The 16,069-nt window shown below is 50.7% G+C and overlaps 1 protein-coding gene across 1 annotated transcript in view; it reads right to left on the bottom strand.

Moving 5' to 3' along the window:
- The window catches only part of SCFD1 (sec1 family domain containing 1), a 172,256-nt gene that overhangs the window by 130,531 nt on the left and 25,656 nt on the right, over positions 1-16,069 (bottom strand). The window contains exons 6-8 of the mRNA XM_069730265.1: positions 15,963-16,050; positions 4,531-4,620; positions 9-64 (exon numbers count right to left, since the gene is read on the bottom strand). Coding sequence (XP_069586366.1) covers positions 9-64; positions 4,531-4,620; positions 15,963-16,050 — 234 coding nt within the window. The remainder of the gene's footprint in view (positions 1-8; positions 65-4,530; positions 4,621-15,962; positions 16,051-16,069) is intronic.

Genomic DNA, 16,069 nt, shown 5'->3' with positions numbered 1-16,069 from the left:
ATTCTCACCACTGCGACCATCTCTGCTGCATTACCCCTTGGACATCTGATAATGGGTACTGCCCCTATAAAAGAGAAAAATCCACACCTCATTAGTACTAACAAATTCCCATTCACTCTAGACTCATTAAAGCATCCCTGCGGCCGGAAAAACCATAATAACTTATTGTTATATCGCAGAATATATATTCTATAATTATATATTGTTACTATATATATATATTGTGACACCCCCACCCTTATCATGGGTGATTTCAACATCCCCATTGCCTCTCCCCATCTGCTTCTCACCTTTTGGCTCTAACCTCCTCTTTCGGCCTCTCGCAGCATACTAACTCGCCAACACATGAAGATGGAAACTCCCTTGACTTGGTCTTCTCCCGGCTTTGCTCAGTGGATGATTTCACAAACTCCCCTCTCCCACTCTCTGACCACCACCTTCTTTCATTCTCTATCAAGAACTGCCATCCCGCTCAGGTCACCCCCACTTTCCACACTTATAGAAACATACAGGCCATTAACACCCAGGAACTTATGAAGAACTTGCAGTCCTCATTGGCCCCAATCTCCTCCATCTCATGTCCTGATTCTGCTCTGAAGCATTACAATGAAACCCTGCAAAGTGCCCTGGATGAAGCTGCTCCTCCTATACATAAAACAACTCGGCACAGACGGCAACAACCGTGGCACACGCTGCAAACACGTTTCCTGCAGCGGTGCTCCAGGTGCGCAGAACGTCTGTGGAGAAAATCTAATCTACCCGAAGATTTCATCCATTATAAGTTCATGCTAAAGACATACAATTCTGCCCTTCACCTCTCCAAACAAACCTACTTCAACACCCTCATCACCTCCCTGTCCAATAACCCTAAACGTCTCTTTGACACGTTCCAGTCCCTACTCAACCCAAGAGCGCAGGCCCCAACCACGGATCTCCGTGCTGACAATCTGGCCAATTACTTCAAAGAAAAAATTGACCATATTCGACAGGAAATCATCTCCCAATCTCTTCATACCATGCACTGTCCTCCCTCCCCCACTGCATCTAGTTCACTCTCTGACTTTGAACCAGTTACAGAAGAAGAAGTAAGCAGGCTCCTTGCATCTTCTCGCCCGACCACTTGCACCAGTGACCCCATTCCGTCACATTTCCTCCAGTCCCTTTCCCCGGCTGTCACCTCTCACCTAACAAAAATATTCAACCTTTCCCTCACTTCCGGTATTTTTCCCTCCTCATTTAAGCATGCCATCATACATCCATTACTTAAAAAACCATCCCTCGACCAAAACTGTGCCGCTAATTATAGACCTGTCTCTAATCTTCCCTTCATCTCTAAACTCCTCGAACGCCTGGTCCACTCCCGTCTTACCCGCTATCTCTCAGATAACTCTCTTCTCGACCCTCTTCAATCTGGTTTCCGCTCTTTACACTCTACTGAAACTGCCCTCACTAAAGTCTCTAATGACCTACTAACAGCTAAATCTAATGGTCACTACTCCATGCTAATTCTCTTGGATCTCTCTGCAGCATTTGATGCTGTGGATCATCAGCTCCTCCTCACTATGCTCCGCTCCATCGGCCTCAAGGACACCGTTCTCTCCTGGTTCTCCTCCTATCTCTCTGACCGATCCTTCACTGTATGTTTCGCTGGTTCCTCCTCCTCTCACCTTCCCCTTACTGTTGGGGTTCCTCAAGGATCAGTCCTAGGCCCCCTCCTCTTCTCTTTGTATACTGCCCCTATTGGACAAACAATCAGTAGATTTGGCTTCCAGTACCATCTCTATGCTGACGACACCCAACTATACACTTCTTCTCCTGATCTCACGCCTGCCTTATTAGAAAACACCAGTGATTGTCTTACCGCTGTCTCTAGCATCATGTCCTCCCTCTATCTGAAACTAAACCTGTCAAAAACTGAACTCCTCGTGTTTTCTCCCTCTACTAACCTACCTTTGCCTGACATTGCCATCTCCGTTTGCGGTTCCACCATTACTCCAAAGCAACATGCCCGCTGCCTTGGGGTCATCCTTGATTCTGACCTTTCATTCACCCCCCACATCCGATCACTGGCTCGCTCTTCTTACCTGCATCTCAAAAACATTTCTAGAATTCGCCCTTTTCTTACTTTCGACTCTGCAAAAACTCTTACTGTTTCACTTATTCATTCTCGTCTGGACTATTGTAACTCTCTACTAATCGGCCTCCCTCTTACCAAACTCTCCCCGCTCCAATCTGTCCTGAATGCTGCTGCCAGGATCATATTCCTCACCAACCGTTACACCGATGCCTCTACCTTGTGCCAGTCATTACACTGGTTACCCATCCACTCAAGAATCCAGTACAAAACTACTACCCTCATCCACAAAGCACTCCATGGCTCAGCACCACCCTACATCTCCTCTCTGGTCTCAGTCTACCACCCTACCCGTGCCCTCCGCTCCGCTGATGACCTCAGGTTAGCATCCTCAATAATCAGAACCTCCCACTCCCGTCTCCAAGACTTTACACGTGCTGCGCCGATTCTTTGGAATGCACTACCTAGGATAATACGATTAATCCCCAATCCCCACAGTTTTAAGCGTGCCCTAAAAACTCATTTGTTCAGACTGGCCTACCGCCTCAATGCATTAACCTAACGATCCCTGTGTGGCCTATATTAAAAAAAAAAAAAAAATTAATTAACTGGTTCATGCAGCTTTACATGAACACCCAAGCCTTACACTATGGCTGGTCCGAATAACTATAGCAATTGTTACCATCCACCTCTCGTGTCTCCCCTTTTCCTCATAGTTTGTAAGCTTACGAGCAGGGCCCTCACTCCTCTTGGTATCTGTTTTGAACTGTATTTCTGTTATGCTGTAATGTCTATTGTATGTACAAGTCCCCTCTATAATTTGTAAAGCGCTGCGGAATATGTTGGCGCTATATAAATAAAAATTATAATTATTATTATTATTACTAGATGGTGGCCTGATTCTAACGCATCGGGTATTCTAGAATCTGCATATCCACGTAGTATATTGCCCAGCTACGTAGTATATTGCCCAGCCACGTAGTATATTGCCCAGCCACGTAGTATATTGCCCAGCCACGTAGTATATTGCACAGTCACGTAGTATATTGCCCAGCGACGTAGTATATTGCCCAGCCACGTAGTATATTGCCCATCGACGTAGTATATTGGCCAGCGACGTAGTATATTGCCCAGCGACGTAGTATATTGCCCAGCGACGTAGTATATTGCCCAGCGACGTAGTATATTGCCCAGCCACGTAGTATATTGCCCAGCCACGTAGTATATTGCGCAGCCACGTAGCATATTGCAGTGACGTAGTATACAGCACAGAGCCACGTAGTATATTGCCCAGTTACGTAGTATATTGCCCAGTGACGTAGTATATTGCCCAGTGACGTAGCATACAGCACAGAGCCACGTAGTATATTGCACAGCGACGTAGTATACAGCACAGAGCCACGTAGTATATTGCCCAGCCACGTAGTATATTGCCCAGTTACGTAGTATACAGCACAGAGCCACGTAGTATATTGCCCAGTGAAGTAGTATATCGCACAGCGACGTAGTATAAAGCACAGAGCCACGTAGTATATTGCCCAGTCACGTAGTATATTGCCCAGTTACGTAGTATACAGCACAGAGCCACGTAGTATATTGCACAGCTACGTAATATATTGCCCAGCCAGGTTTGTCACAGGTTAAAAAATAAAAATATACTCACCTTTCCGAGGGCTCCTTGTAGTCCACGGCAGCTTCCGGTCCCAGGGTTGGTATGAGCGCAGGACCTGTGATGACGTCGCGGTCACATGACCGTGACGTCATGGCAGGTCTTTCTAGCGCAAGTGAGCAGGGCCTGTGATGACGTCACGATCACATGACAAAAGAATTCGGCCCGTCGCATTGCGTCGGGCCGAGATTCCGATGCTAGCGTTGTTAGCGCTGCACAACGGGTGCAGCGGATGCATTCTCCGGCGCATCCGCTGCCCCATTGTGAGGTGCGGGGAGGTGGGGGCGGAGTTCCAGCCGCGCATGCGCGGTCGGAAAAAGCGGTCCGTCTGGAGCAAAAAAACGTTACATTTAACTTTTTTAGCTCCCGGCGGTCCGCCACAACACGGCCCAACCGTCGCACGACGGTTGCGACGTGTGTCAATACATCGCAATGCGTCGGTAATGTTACTTTATGGGGCAAAAACGCATCCTGCAAACAACTTTGCAGGATGCGTTTTTTCCCCTAAACGACGCATTGCGACGTATTTAAAAAAACGCCAGTGTGAAAGTACCCTTACTCCCTTTAAAAAGGTGGCGAACTTTTGAACACATCGAAAATGTTGTGACTTCAGAGTTGGCTTTGCTGTAAAAGAAGGCTGGGTTTAGCTGAAGGACATGGGCCACTGATGGCCCAACAGAAACTTACCCAGAAACCTACTACAGAATAGCTTTTTTTCTTAAAATAACTTAAGGCAGGTATAGAAGGGTTACAAAAAGTAGTCACACCAGCATGTGCCAATAATTACCTAGTGTGACGAAGAAGCAGAAAAGACTGTCCACAATAGTATCCATGATCGTTTCCATCTCCGTGTCTGTGATGTCTGGTCTGTTCAAAGCTGAATAGAAAAAGTGAAATCTATACTAATATTTTACTTCGCACAATACATAAATATGGTACATAAAGCTCTATCAATGTAAGAAATGTGAATATAATCACTCAACATGTTTATACACATAGTCATCAAGTCAAGATCTGTCTGCTTAGGACTTATGAAAAGCGACAGTCATTTCTGGCTTCAGTGTGTGGCTACAAGGACGGACAGGAGTTTACTCAATTATTTTCCTCTACACTAGTCAGCAAGTCAATATTAACCTGCATCGGCCTGAAGGATCACAATCCCGAAATACAAGTATGGTTTGTTAAGGCAACTCTGTCACTCTCATATCATTTAACCTCTTCATGCCGCCGACAATTTCCATTTTTCCGCACCTTCTTCCCAGAGCCAATAGCCTTATTTTTTTTGTTTACACAGACATAGGAGGGCTTGTGTATAGCAGGAGGAGTTGTACTTTTGAAGGACACCATTCATTTTATCACATAATGCATTGGAAAAAAATCCAAATGCAGTGAAATTGTGGAAAAAAATTCAATCTTCACATTGTTTTTTGGGAATTTATACGGTGTACATATTGTGGCAAAAATGACCTCGCAATAGGAATCTCCTCATCAATATAATTAAAGCGATACCAACATGTTCAGTTTTTATAATTTTAGTACCGGGAAAAAAAAAATCAGATGTTTGCAAAACATTGTATTCTGTGTTGTGCTGCCATTTTCCGAGACCAGTAACATTTTTATTTTTGGCCAATGGAGCTGTGTAATAGCTTATTCTTTGCAGGGTGAGACAAAATACTATTTTGGGATAGATGTGGCTTTTTGATCGCCTGTTTAAATTGTTGCGACCAAAATAGGGATTCTTGTGTACTCACCGTAAAATCCTTTTCTCCGAGCCACTCATTGGGGGACACAGGACCATGGGTGTTATGCTACTGTCTCTAGGAGGCTGACACTAGGTTGAGACAAAAAAGGTTAGCTCCTCCCCTGCAGTATACACCCTCATGCTGGCTTCCAGAGACCCAGTTCAGTGCAAAAGCAGTAGGAGATTAATAATATATCACGTAACATTAAAGTATAACATGTCAAAGAAAGTCAAAAACCGAAAAAGGTAACGAGCCGAACAGGCTAACAGGGTGGGTGCGGTGTCCCCCAATGAGTGGCTCGGAGAAAAGGATTTTACGGTGAGTACACAAAAATCCCTATTTCTCCGTCACCACATTGGGGGACACAGGACCATAGGACGTCCCAAAGCAGTCCCTGGGTGGGTAACAATACAACCAAATAACTCCGTGTACCATCTGACAATAAATGCGTGACGGCCGCTTGCAGAATACGTCTGCCAAGGGCCGCATCCGCAGAAGAATGAATGTGGGCATTGTGCTTTGTGAAAGTATGCCAGCTGGACCAGGTTGCGGCCCTGCAAACTTGCTCCGCCGTTGCCTGGTGTCGGATGGCCCAGGAAGCACCCATCGACCGAGTGGAGTGTGCTCTAATCCCCGCCGGGATAGGACTGCCCCTGACCCGATAGGATTCTTGGATAGCAGACCGAATCCATCTGGCTATCGTGGCCTTAGACGCAGCCAAACCCTTTCTGTGACCCACCGGGAGAACAAAGAGGGAGTCCGATTTGCGGAAATGAGCAGTTCTGGAAATGTACCTCCTAAGGGCCCGTACCACGTCCAAGGAATGAAGGGCCTTTTCGACCCTGTGTTTTGGCTGTGGGCAGAATGAGGGAAGAATGATGTCCTCATTAAGGTGAAAAGATGAGACCACCTTAGGGAGAAAGACCGGAGATGGGCGTAGGACTACCTTGTCCTGGTGGAAGGCAAGAAAGGACGCCCGGCAGGATAAAGCGGCCAATTCTGAGACCCGTCTGATAGACGTCACTGCTACAAGGAAGGCAACCTTCCAGGAGAGGACTGCTAGCGGAACGTCCTGAAGAGGTTGAAACGGAGGTTCCTGAAGAGCGCTCAGAACCAAATTGAGATCCCAGGTCTCTAACGGCATTCTGTAGGGGGGTGCCACATGGGAGACCCCCTGAATGAAGGTCCTGACTTGCAAGTTGGCAGCGATCTTACGTTGGAACAACACGGATAACGCTGAGATCTGACCCTTGAGGGAACTGAGCGCCAGGCCAGAATCCAAGCCGGACTGGAGAAAATCCAAAATGGAAGGGATTGAGAAAACGAGCGGAGGGCGACCTCAGAGCCTGCACCACGAGAAGAAGGCTTTCCAGGTGCGGTGATAGATGCAAGCGGAAGACACTTTGCGAGCGCTTAACAAGGTGGAAATGACCTGCCGAGAGAAACCAGCTCAAGTTAGAATCCAGGTTTCAACAGCCACGGCGTTAAACGTAGGGCCCCTGAGCTCTGGTGGTAAATCGGCCCTTGGCGAAGCAGATCTGGGCGGTCTGGTAACCGCCAGGGTACGTTGGATACGAGCTGAACGAGCTCCGCGTACCATGCGCGACATGGCCAATCCGGGGCGACAAGGATGACCGGAACCCCCTCCGTCTTGATTTTCTGGATCACCTTCGGCAGTAAGGGAAGCGGAAGAAACACATGGGAGTTGGAACCGATGCCATGGGGATATCAGTGCGTCCACTCCGATGGCCTGGGGATCCCGATAACGTGCTATGAAGTTGTGAACTTTGGCGTTCAGACTGGACGCCATAAGATCCACGTCCGGGGTTCCCCAGCGAATGCAGATTTGCCGGACAACCTCTGGATGAAGTTCCCACTCCCCCGAGGCAAGACCGGAATGTGCACCGCGGAAATGGTAGAGAGTGGTTGGCCTCGGCCCAACGAAGCATGTGGGAGACTTCCTGCATTGCCGCCCTGCTGCGGGTAACCCCTGATGGTTTATATACGCCACCGCTGTGACGTTGTCCGATTGAACTCGAATTGGGTGACCCGCGAGTAAGGGGGTGAAAGTGTCTCTGGGCGAGTCTGATCGCTCGAATCTCCAGGATGTTTATAGGGAGCCTCGACTCCCGAATTGTCCACCGCCCCTGGGCAGAGTGGTGAAGAAACACCGCTCCCCAAACGAGGAGACTGGCGTCGGTAGTTACCACTAGCCAGCGGATCGGGAGAAAAGACTTCCCCTGGAGGAGAGATGATCCCAGAGTCCACCATGTGAGGGCTTGCCTGATCCGTGGGGGCAGAGGGCATGGCCGATCGAGGGATAAGGGACTCCTGTCCCAGTTGTCCAGCAGAGCCTGTTGTAAGGGGCGGAGATGGAGTTGAGCGTAGGGGACCGCTTCTATTGCGGCCACCATTTTTCCCAGGATCTCCATGGCAAACCAGAAGGGTCTTGGGCGAGGATGACAGAGCGTCCGAACTCCCTGCTGAAGCTCTTGGGCCTTGGACCGAGGAAGCAAGACCAGTCCCCTTGATGTGTCCAGGATCATGCCTAGGAAGGAGATCCGTCGGGCAGGAATGGGAGACGACTTGTCCGAGTTGATTAACCAGCCCAGGCGCGAAAGAGAATCCAAGGTATTGCAGACGCTTGCTTCGCAGGCCTGATAAGACGGACCTTTCATGAGGAGGTCGTCCAAGTATGGCAACACGACCACTCCACGAGAGTGAAGAATGGCCATGACAGCCGCCATGCCTTTTGTGAACACCCTGGGCGCCGTGGAAAGACCAAAGGGTAGGGCCGTGAATGGAAAATGGTCCTCTAGGATGGCAAAACGGAGGAACCTTTGATGTGGCGGAAAGATTGGGATATGAAGGTAATCATCTTTGATGTCTATTGATGCTAGGAACTCCCCTCTCTCCATCGAGATGATGACCGACCGGAGAGATTCCATCCTGAAGTACCGTACTTTTACGTACTTGTTTAGGAGCTTCAGGTCCAAAATGGGGTGCACCGTCCCGTCCTTTTTTGGCACAACGAAGAGTTTTGAGTAAAAGCCTCTGATTCTCTCGTGTTCCGGAACTGGAACAATGACCCCGCTTTGGCGGAGGGATTCGATGGCGCAGTGAAGGGCGTGAGACTGAGCTCCCGAACTTGGGAGACAAGAGGGAAAAAACGTGCTGGAAGCGGATAATTCTATTTTGTAGCCAGAAGACACCAGATCTCTGACCCATTCGTCGTGGACGACAAAGAGCCAGACTTGTTGAAAAAGAAGCAGACGCCCCCCTACTTTGGAGGTGTCAACTGGAATGGTCCCCGAGTCATTGCGAAGGCAATCTGGCAGGCCTGGACCTGCCTAGGCTTTCCTCGCCAGGACTGATTCGGCCTGAAAGGTCGAGAATCTCTGTCTGAGCGTGCGGATCCTTCTGATCTGGATGAGGCGGCGGAATTGGACCAGAATGGGCTACTGCGAAAGGGCTGAAAGCAAAAATATTGTTGGCGCTGAAAAGCAGCTTTGGGCCTGTGTTGCGGGAGGAACTTGCTCTTTCCTCCTGTAGCGTCGGAAATAAGCTGGTCTAGTTTTTCTCCAAAGAGACGCCCGCTCTGAAAAGGAAGGGAAATCAGAGACTTTTTTGAGGAGGAATCTGCACGCCACTCTCTGAGCCAGATAGCTCTCCTAATGGTGATGGCGTTCGAAGCCGCAGTTGCTGCACAGTCCGCTGCGTCGAGAGACGCATACATCACATAATCTCCAGCCATGGCAATTTGTTTGGCCAGGTCCGCCACCTCAGACGGAAGTTCCTGTTCCTGAATGGATTTTGCGTGGGCATCTTCCCAGAAAACCATTGCCTTGGCAACCCAAGCCGCAGCGAAGGAGGGAGATAGAGAGGAACCTGAGGCTTCGAACACTGAGCGAGCTAGGGAATCTAGCTGGCGTTCTGTGGGATTCTTAATTGAACCACCCTCAGGAACGGATAAGAGAGTTTTTGGTGGCTAAGCACGAAACCGGAGGATCTACTAGTGGAGATTCCGTCCAATCTTTAACAAGATTTGCAGAAAAGGGATACTTCGATTCCAGGGCCTTTTTGCCTGTAAAATGCTTATCCGGACGCTCCCTGAGTCGCCTGACTATATCCAGGAAATCTGACCCCTGCTGGCTGACGATTCCCCTGTTACGGAGGGATCTCTTAACCCAGGAAAAAGAGAGCCCCGCTCCCCAGAGGGGTCCTGAAGGGATTTAATCGCTTTGGCTAAAGAATCCATGGACTGTGACAGTGACGCGACCCACTCAGGGGGACTAGATACACTGGGGTCGGTGGCGGCGGAGGGTTCCTGGGCACCTGGGGCATCGCAGGCTGAGCAGAGGGGGGAACTCTGAGGCCGAGGAAGTGGAGCCTGGCAGGTGGTACACGCAGTAAAAAAAGGTAGTATGCACCTTTGTGATCTTTTTGGTCCTTGACTGGGACATGGTGTACCCTAATGTAAGAGATAGTGCTTAGGGTCTATAGACTATGGAAGCGAGGGCAACGCTGCAAGGGAGAACCTAACGTGGTCTCCTTACCCGTGGTCCTGTGTCCCGCAGAGAGAGAGAGAGGCGGCGGCGGTGCTGAAGGGGCGACAGCCGGCGTTCAGAGCGCTGCACGTGGAGGAGCTGGGGCGTGCAGTGAGGAGAAAGATGGCCGCCGGGGGTTGGGAGGGTAATCTCGCAGAGAGCGAGAAGCGCCAGGACCGGGGTGCGGAGCCGCAGGATGGCGCGAAAAGGGGGCGGAGCCTATCGGGAGGTGGCCTGTGCTAGGCCGAAGCCGGGGACTAAATTTGCGGCTTCGGCCTGGCACGCAGCCGCGGAGCGCCGGCGCCTAGGGGAGACCCTGAAAAAAAGTGAAGAAGCCCTCCGGAACCGCTGGGACGACCGACCCCCTCCTCCCCCCATGTTATGGCACTTACCCCGAATAGAGGGGGAACGCAGAGACGCTTGCTGCAGGTGAGCTGTGCCCGCGGTGATTAGGACGGTGCAGGGTTGGGGGAAGCCTCTATCCACCATCCCCATGAGAGGGGGGTGGAGAGAAACCATCCGCCTCCTTCCATCATCCGCTTTCTCAGTGGTGATGCAGTGGGGGCTGCACGGACGCCACAATGCAGTGCCTCTGAACAGCCGAGGATAAAACCTGGTGGGCAGGGCAGAATGTCCGGCAAGAAAGACCAGGCTGCAGAGAGGTAAAACTCCCGTGCTCGCCTGTTGTTGGTTCGAGGAGATCGGAGCCTTGAAAGGTTCCGTCGCCCCTTCGTCCGGTAAAAAAGAGAGAGTTAAATCAGGTGTGCCTCCTACGGACACTAAGCTTGAACTGGGTCTCTGGAAGCCAGCATGAGGGTGTATACTGCAGGGGAGGAGCTAACCTTTTTTGTCTCAACTTAGTGTCAGCCTCCTAGTGACAGCAGCATAACACCCATGGTCCTGTGTCCCCCAATGTGGCGACGGAGAAAAAAAACGGAGAAAATTTTTTTATTCTGGCGTTATTGAATTTTTTTCATTTCCGGTGTTTACCATGTCTGTGTTTTCCCTCACGGTATGAATTACTAGATTAGAGTGTGGGTACACACAGTTCTCTCCCCCACCTCCTGCATTTCTAGATTGGAGTGTGTGCACATACAGCTCTCTCCCCCACCGTCTGCATTTCTAGATCGGAGTGTGTGCACATACAGCTCTCTCCCCCACCGTCTGCATTTCTAGATCGAAGTGTGTGCACATACAGCTCTCTCCCCCACCGTCTGCATTTCTAGATCGGAGTGTGTGCACACACAGTTCTCTCCCCCACCGTCTGCATTTCTAGATTGGAGTATGTGCACACACAGCTCTCTCCCTCACTGTCTGCGTTCCTAGATTGGAGTCTGCACACACAGTTCTCTCCCTCATCTGCGTTTGTAGATTGGAGTGTGTGCACACACAGTTCTCTCCCCACCATCTGCATTTCTAGATTGGAGTGTATGCACACACAGCTCTCTCCCCCACCATTTGCATTTCTAGATTGGAGTGTGTGCACACACAGCTCTCTCCCTCACCGTCTGCGTTTCTAGATTGGAGTGTATGCACACACAGCTCTCTCCCCCACCATCTGCATTTCTAGATTGGAGTATCTGCACACACAGCTCTCTCACTCACTGTCTGCGTTACTAGATTGGAGTGTGTGCACACACAGCTCTCTCACTCACTGTCTGCGTTCCTAGATTGGAGTGTGCGCACACACACAGCTCTCACACTCACTGTCTGCGTTCCTAGATTGGAGTCTGCACACACAGTTCTCTCCCTCATCTGCGTTTGTAGATTGGAGTGTGTGCACACACAGTTCTCTCCCCACCATCTGCATTTCTAGATTGGAGTGTATGCACACACAGCTCTCTCCCCCACAATTTGCATTTCTAGATTGGAGTGTATGCACACACAGCTCTCTCCCCCACCATCTGCATTTCTAGATTGGAGTATCTGCACACACAGCTCTCTCACTCACTGTCTGCGTTACTAGATTGGAGTGTGTGCACACACAGCTCTCTCACTCACTGTCTGCGTTCCTAGATTGGAGTGTGCGCACACACACAGCTCTCACACTCACTGTCTGCGTTCCTAGATTGGAGTGTGTGCACACACAGCTCTCTCCCCCACCATCTGCATTTCTATATCGGAGTGTGTGCACACACAGCTCTCTCCCCCACCATCTGCATTTCTATATCGGAGTGTGTGCACACACAGCTCTCTCCCTCACCGTCTGCATTTCTAGATTGGAGTGTGTGCACACACAGTTCCCTCCCTCACCGTCTGCATTTCTAGACTGGAGTGTGAGTGCACATAGCTCTCTCCCTCACTGTCTGCATTTTTAGATTGGAGTGTGTGCACACAGCTCTCTCCCCCACTGTCTGCATTTCTAGATCGGCGTGTGTACACACACAGTTCTCTCCCCCACTGTTTACATTTTTAGATTGGGGTGTGTGCACACACAGCTCTCTCCCCCACTGTTTACATTTTTAGATTGGGGTGTGTGCACACACAGCTCTCTCCCCCATGTCTGATTTACAGATTGGAGTGTGTGCACACACAGCTCTCTCCCTCACTGTCTGCGTTCCTAGATTGGAGTGTGTGCACACACAGCTCTCTCGCTCACCATGTGCATTTCTAGATTGGAGTATGTGCACACACAGCTCTCTCACTCACTGTCTGCGTTCCTAGATTGGAGTGTGTGCACACACAGCTCTCTCCCCCACCATCTGCATTTCTATATCGGAGTGTGTGCACACACAGCTCTCTCCCCCACCATCTGCATTTCTATATCGGAGTGTGTGCACACACAGCTCCCCCCCCCCCACAGTCTGCATTTCTAGATCGGTGTGTACACACACAGTTCTCTCCTCCACTGTCTGCATTTCTAAATTGGAGTGTGTGCACACACAGCTCTCCCCCTCACCGTCTGCATTTCTAGATTGGAGTGTGTGCACACACAGCTCTCTCGCTCACCATCTGCATTTCTAGATTGGAGTATGTGCACACACAGCTCTCTCCCTCACCATCTGCATTTCTAGATTGGAGTGTGTGCACACGCAGCTCTCTCACTCACTGTCTGCGTTCCTAGATTGGAGTGTGTGCACACACAGCTCTCCCCCCACCATCTGTATTTCTAGATTGGAGTGTGCACACACAGCTCTCTCCCTCACTGTCTGGGTTCCTAGATTGAAGTATGTGCAGACACACAGTTCTCTCCCCCACTGTCTGCATTTCTAGATTGCAGTGTTTGCACACAGCGCTCTCTCGCCCACTGCCTGCATTTCTAGACTGGAGTCTGTGCACACACAGCTCTACCCCCACCATCTGCATTTCTAGATTGGAGTGTGCGCACACACACAGTTCTCTCCCCCACCGTCTGCATTTCTAGATTGCAGTGTTTGCACACACCGCTCTCTAGCCCACTGTCTGCATTTCTACATTAGAGAGTGTATACACACAGCTCTCTCTCCTTGCCTGCAGCTACACTCTACTGTATATAGTAGTGGAGCAGCAGCAAGATGTGCGCACAGACAATCAATCTAGGAACTCGAGACAGAAAGTGAGCGCAGGCATCAGCTCACTCCTGAGCTGCACTCTCCATCACCAGAGGAGGAAGGGGTATCCAAACTCAGGGGGCAGAACTGTGTCCTTAAGCTGCTTGGCCACAGTAGGTGCAAAATGCACACAAATAAGCATGAGGGAATAAAGAGCATTTTTGTGCAAAAAAAGTAAGTGATGTTTGTACAGGGGCTAAGATAAGATCTATAATATAACGCTGGGAGCGTCACTCTGTCCGAAGCCTTAATAGACTGCGCAGGCGCGACGCTCCTAGCGTTACATTATAGAAAAAATGCCGCCGAGAGCAGGGGGTCGGGAGCACGGGGACGCCGTCTACATATGTGCGCCCTGATTATGCAAATAATCCACCGCCATAGTAAGTTTTTACTTACGCTATTCGTTTCGGGCGCCATTGTCTTGCTCTTCCTGGTGCCGGAATCGGCGCCTGCGCAGTCCGCGCTTTCCGGCGCCAGAAAGCGCGGACTGCGCAGGCGCAGATTCCAGCACCAGGAGAAAGACAATGGCGCCCGAAACGAATAGCGTAAGTAAAAACTTGCTGTGCCATGAGGCTGTGGAACTTCAGGCCACAGCAATTTGTTACTTACGCCATTCCTTTCCGGCGCCATTGTCTTGCTCCTCCCGGTGCCGGAATCGGCGCCTGCGCAGTCCGCGCTTACCAGCGCCATTTTCTTGAAGACACACAGCAGTGTGTCTTCAAGAAAATGGCGCCGGAAAGCGCGGACTGCGCAGGCGCCGATTCCGGCACCGGGAGGAGCAAGACAATGGCGCCGGAAAAGAATCAGGTAGCGTAAGTAACAAATTGCTGTGCCATGAGGCTGTGGCACTTCATGCCACAGCTATTTGTTACTTACGCCACCTGATGGGGGTCATAAACCTTTATGGAGCAGCCTATGGGGCATATGGATGGGAGCAGCACATTACAGAACGGGGGCGCAGGATGGGAGCAGCATATGACAGAATAGGGCAGCACATGACAGAACGGGGGTGCAGGATGGCAGCAGCACATGACAGAACGGGGGCGCAGGATGGGAGCAGCACATGACAGACTAGGGCAGCACATGACAGAACGGGGGTGCAGGATGGCAGCAGCACAGGACAGAACGGGGGTGCAGGATGGAAGCAGCACATGTCAGAACGGGGGCGCAGGATGGCAGCAGCACATGACAATGGGGGCGCAGGATGGGAGCAGCACATGACAGAACGGGGGTGCAGGATGGCAGCAGCACATGACAGAACGGGGGTGCAGGATGGAAGCAGCACATGACAGAACGGGGGCGCAGGATGGGAGCAGAACATGACAGAACGGGGGTGCAGGATGGCAGCAGCACATGACAGAACGGGGGTGCAGGATGGAAGCAGCACATGATAGAACGGGGGTGCAGGATGGAAGCAGCACATGGCAGAACGGGGGCGCAGGATGGGAGCAGCACATGACAGAACGGGGGCGCAGAATGGCAGTAGCACATGAAAGAACGGGGGTGCAGGATGGAAGCAGCACATGACAGAACGGGGGCGCAGGATGGGAGCAGCACATGACAGGATGGGGACGCAGGATGGGAGCAGCCAGTGACAGAATGGAGGCGCAGGATGGGTGCAGCACATGTCAGAATGGAGGCGCAGGATGGGTGCAGCACGTGTCAGAATGGAGGTGCAGGATGGGTGCAGCACATGTCAGAATGGGGGCGCAGGATGGGAGCAGCACATGTCAGAATGGGGGCGCAGGATGGGAGCAGCACATGACAGAATGGGGGCGCAGGATGGGTGCAGCACATGACAGGATGGGGACGCAGGATGGAGCAGCACATGACAGGATGGGGGCGCAGGATGGGAGCAGCACATGACAGAATGGGGGCGCAGGATGGGTGCAGCACATGACAGGATGGGGACGCAGGATGGAGCAGCACATGACAGGATGGGGGCGCAGAATGGAGCAGCTCATGACAGGATGGGGACGCAGGATGGAGCAGCACATGACAGGATGGGGACGCAGGATGGAGCAGCACATACCAGGATGGAGACCATATACCAAGATAAATGCTCGCCACCCGGGCGTAGAACGGGTTCAATAGCTAGTCCATATATAACTAGATTATTAGTTTAAATTGTGATTCCAGGGTGATGGACTACCCAAATGGGTTCTTACATGGTTAAACATGTAAGAAGTTTGGTCTTTTATTAGAAAGGAAAATATTTAAACAAATCACTTGTACAGAACTGACACAAAGTACTGGTGGTATTAATCAGTACTCCAGCGTGACAGCCATGCCCAAGGGTATCCCCTTGAATTAAGGGAATGTAAAGACAAACCCATTCCCTGACCCCCAAAGATACGCTCACTTATAGTAGGGGACAACAGATTAGGCATATGTACTTACCTCTATAGGAAACAAGCTCCTTGTTCTGGTTGCACAGCACAAACATGTCGTCCTCTAACGTAATGAAATTCAGGTACTGATCAAAAACCTGAAATAAAAGGAAAAAC

The sequence above is a fragment of the Ranitomeya imitator genome, chromosome 1 (assembly GCF_032444005.1).
Source record: "Ranitomeya imitator isolate aRanImi1 chromosome 1, aRanImi1.pri, whole genome shotgun sequence".
Taxonomy (NCBI): Eukaryota; Metazoa; Chordata; class Amphibia; order Anura; family Dendrobatidae; genus Ranitomeya; species Ranitomeya imitator.
Note: the sequence above shows the minus strand (reverse complement) of the source record. Positions and strands in the feature narration are given on the sequence as shown.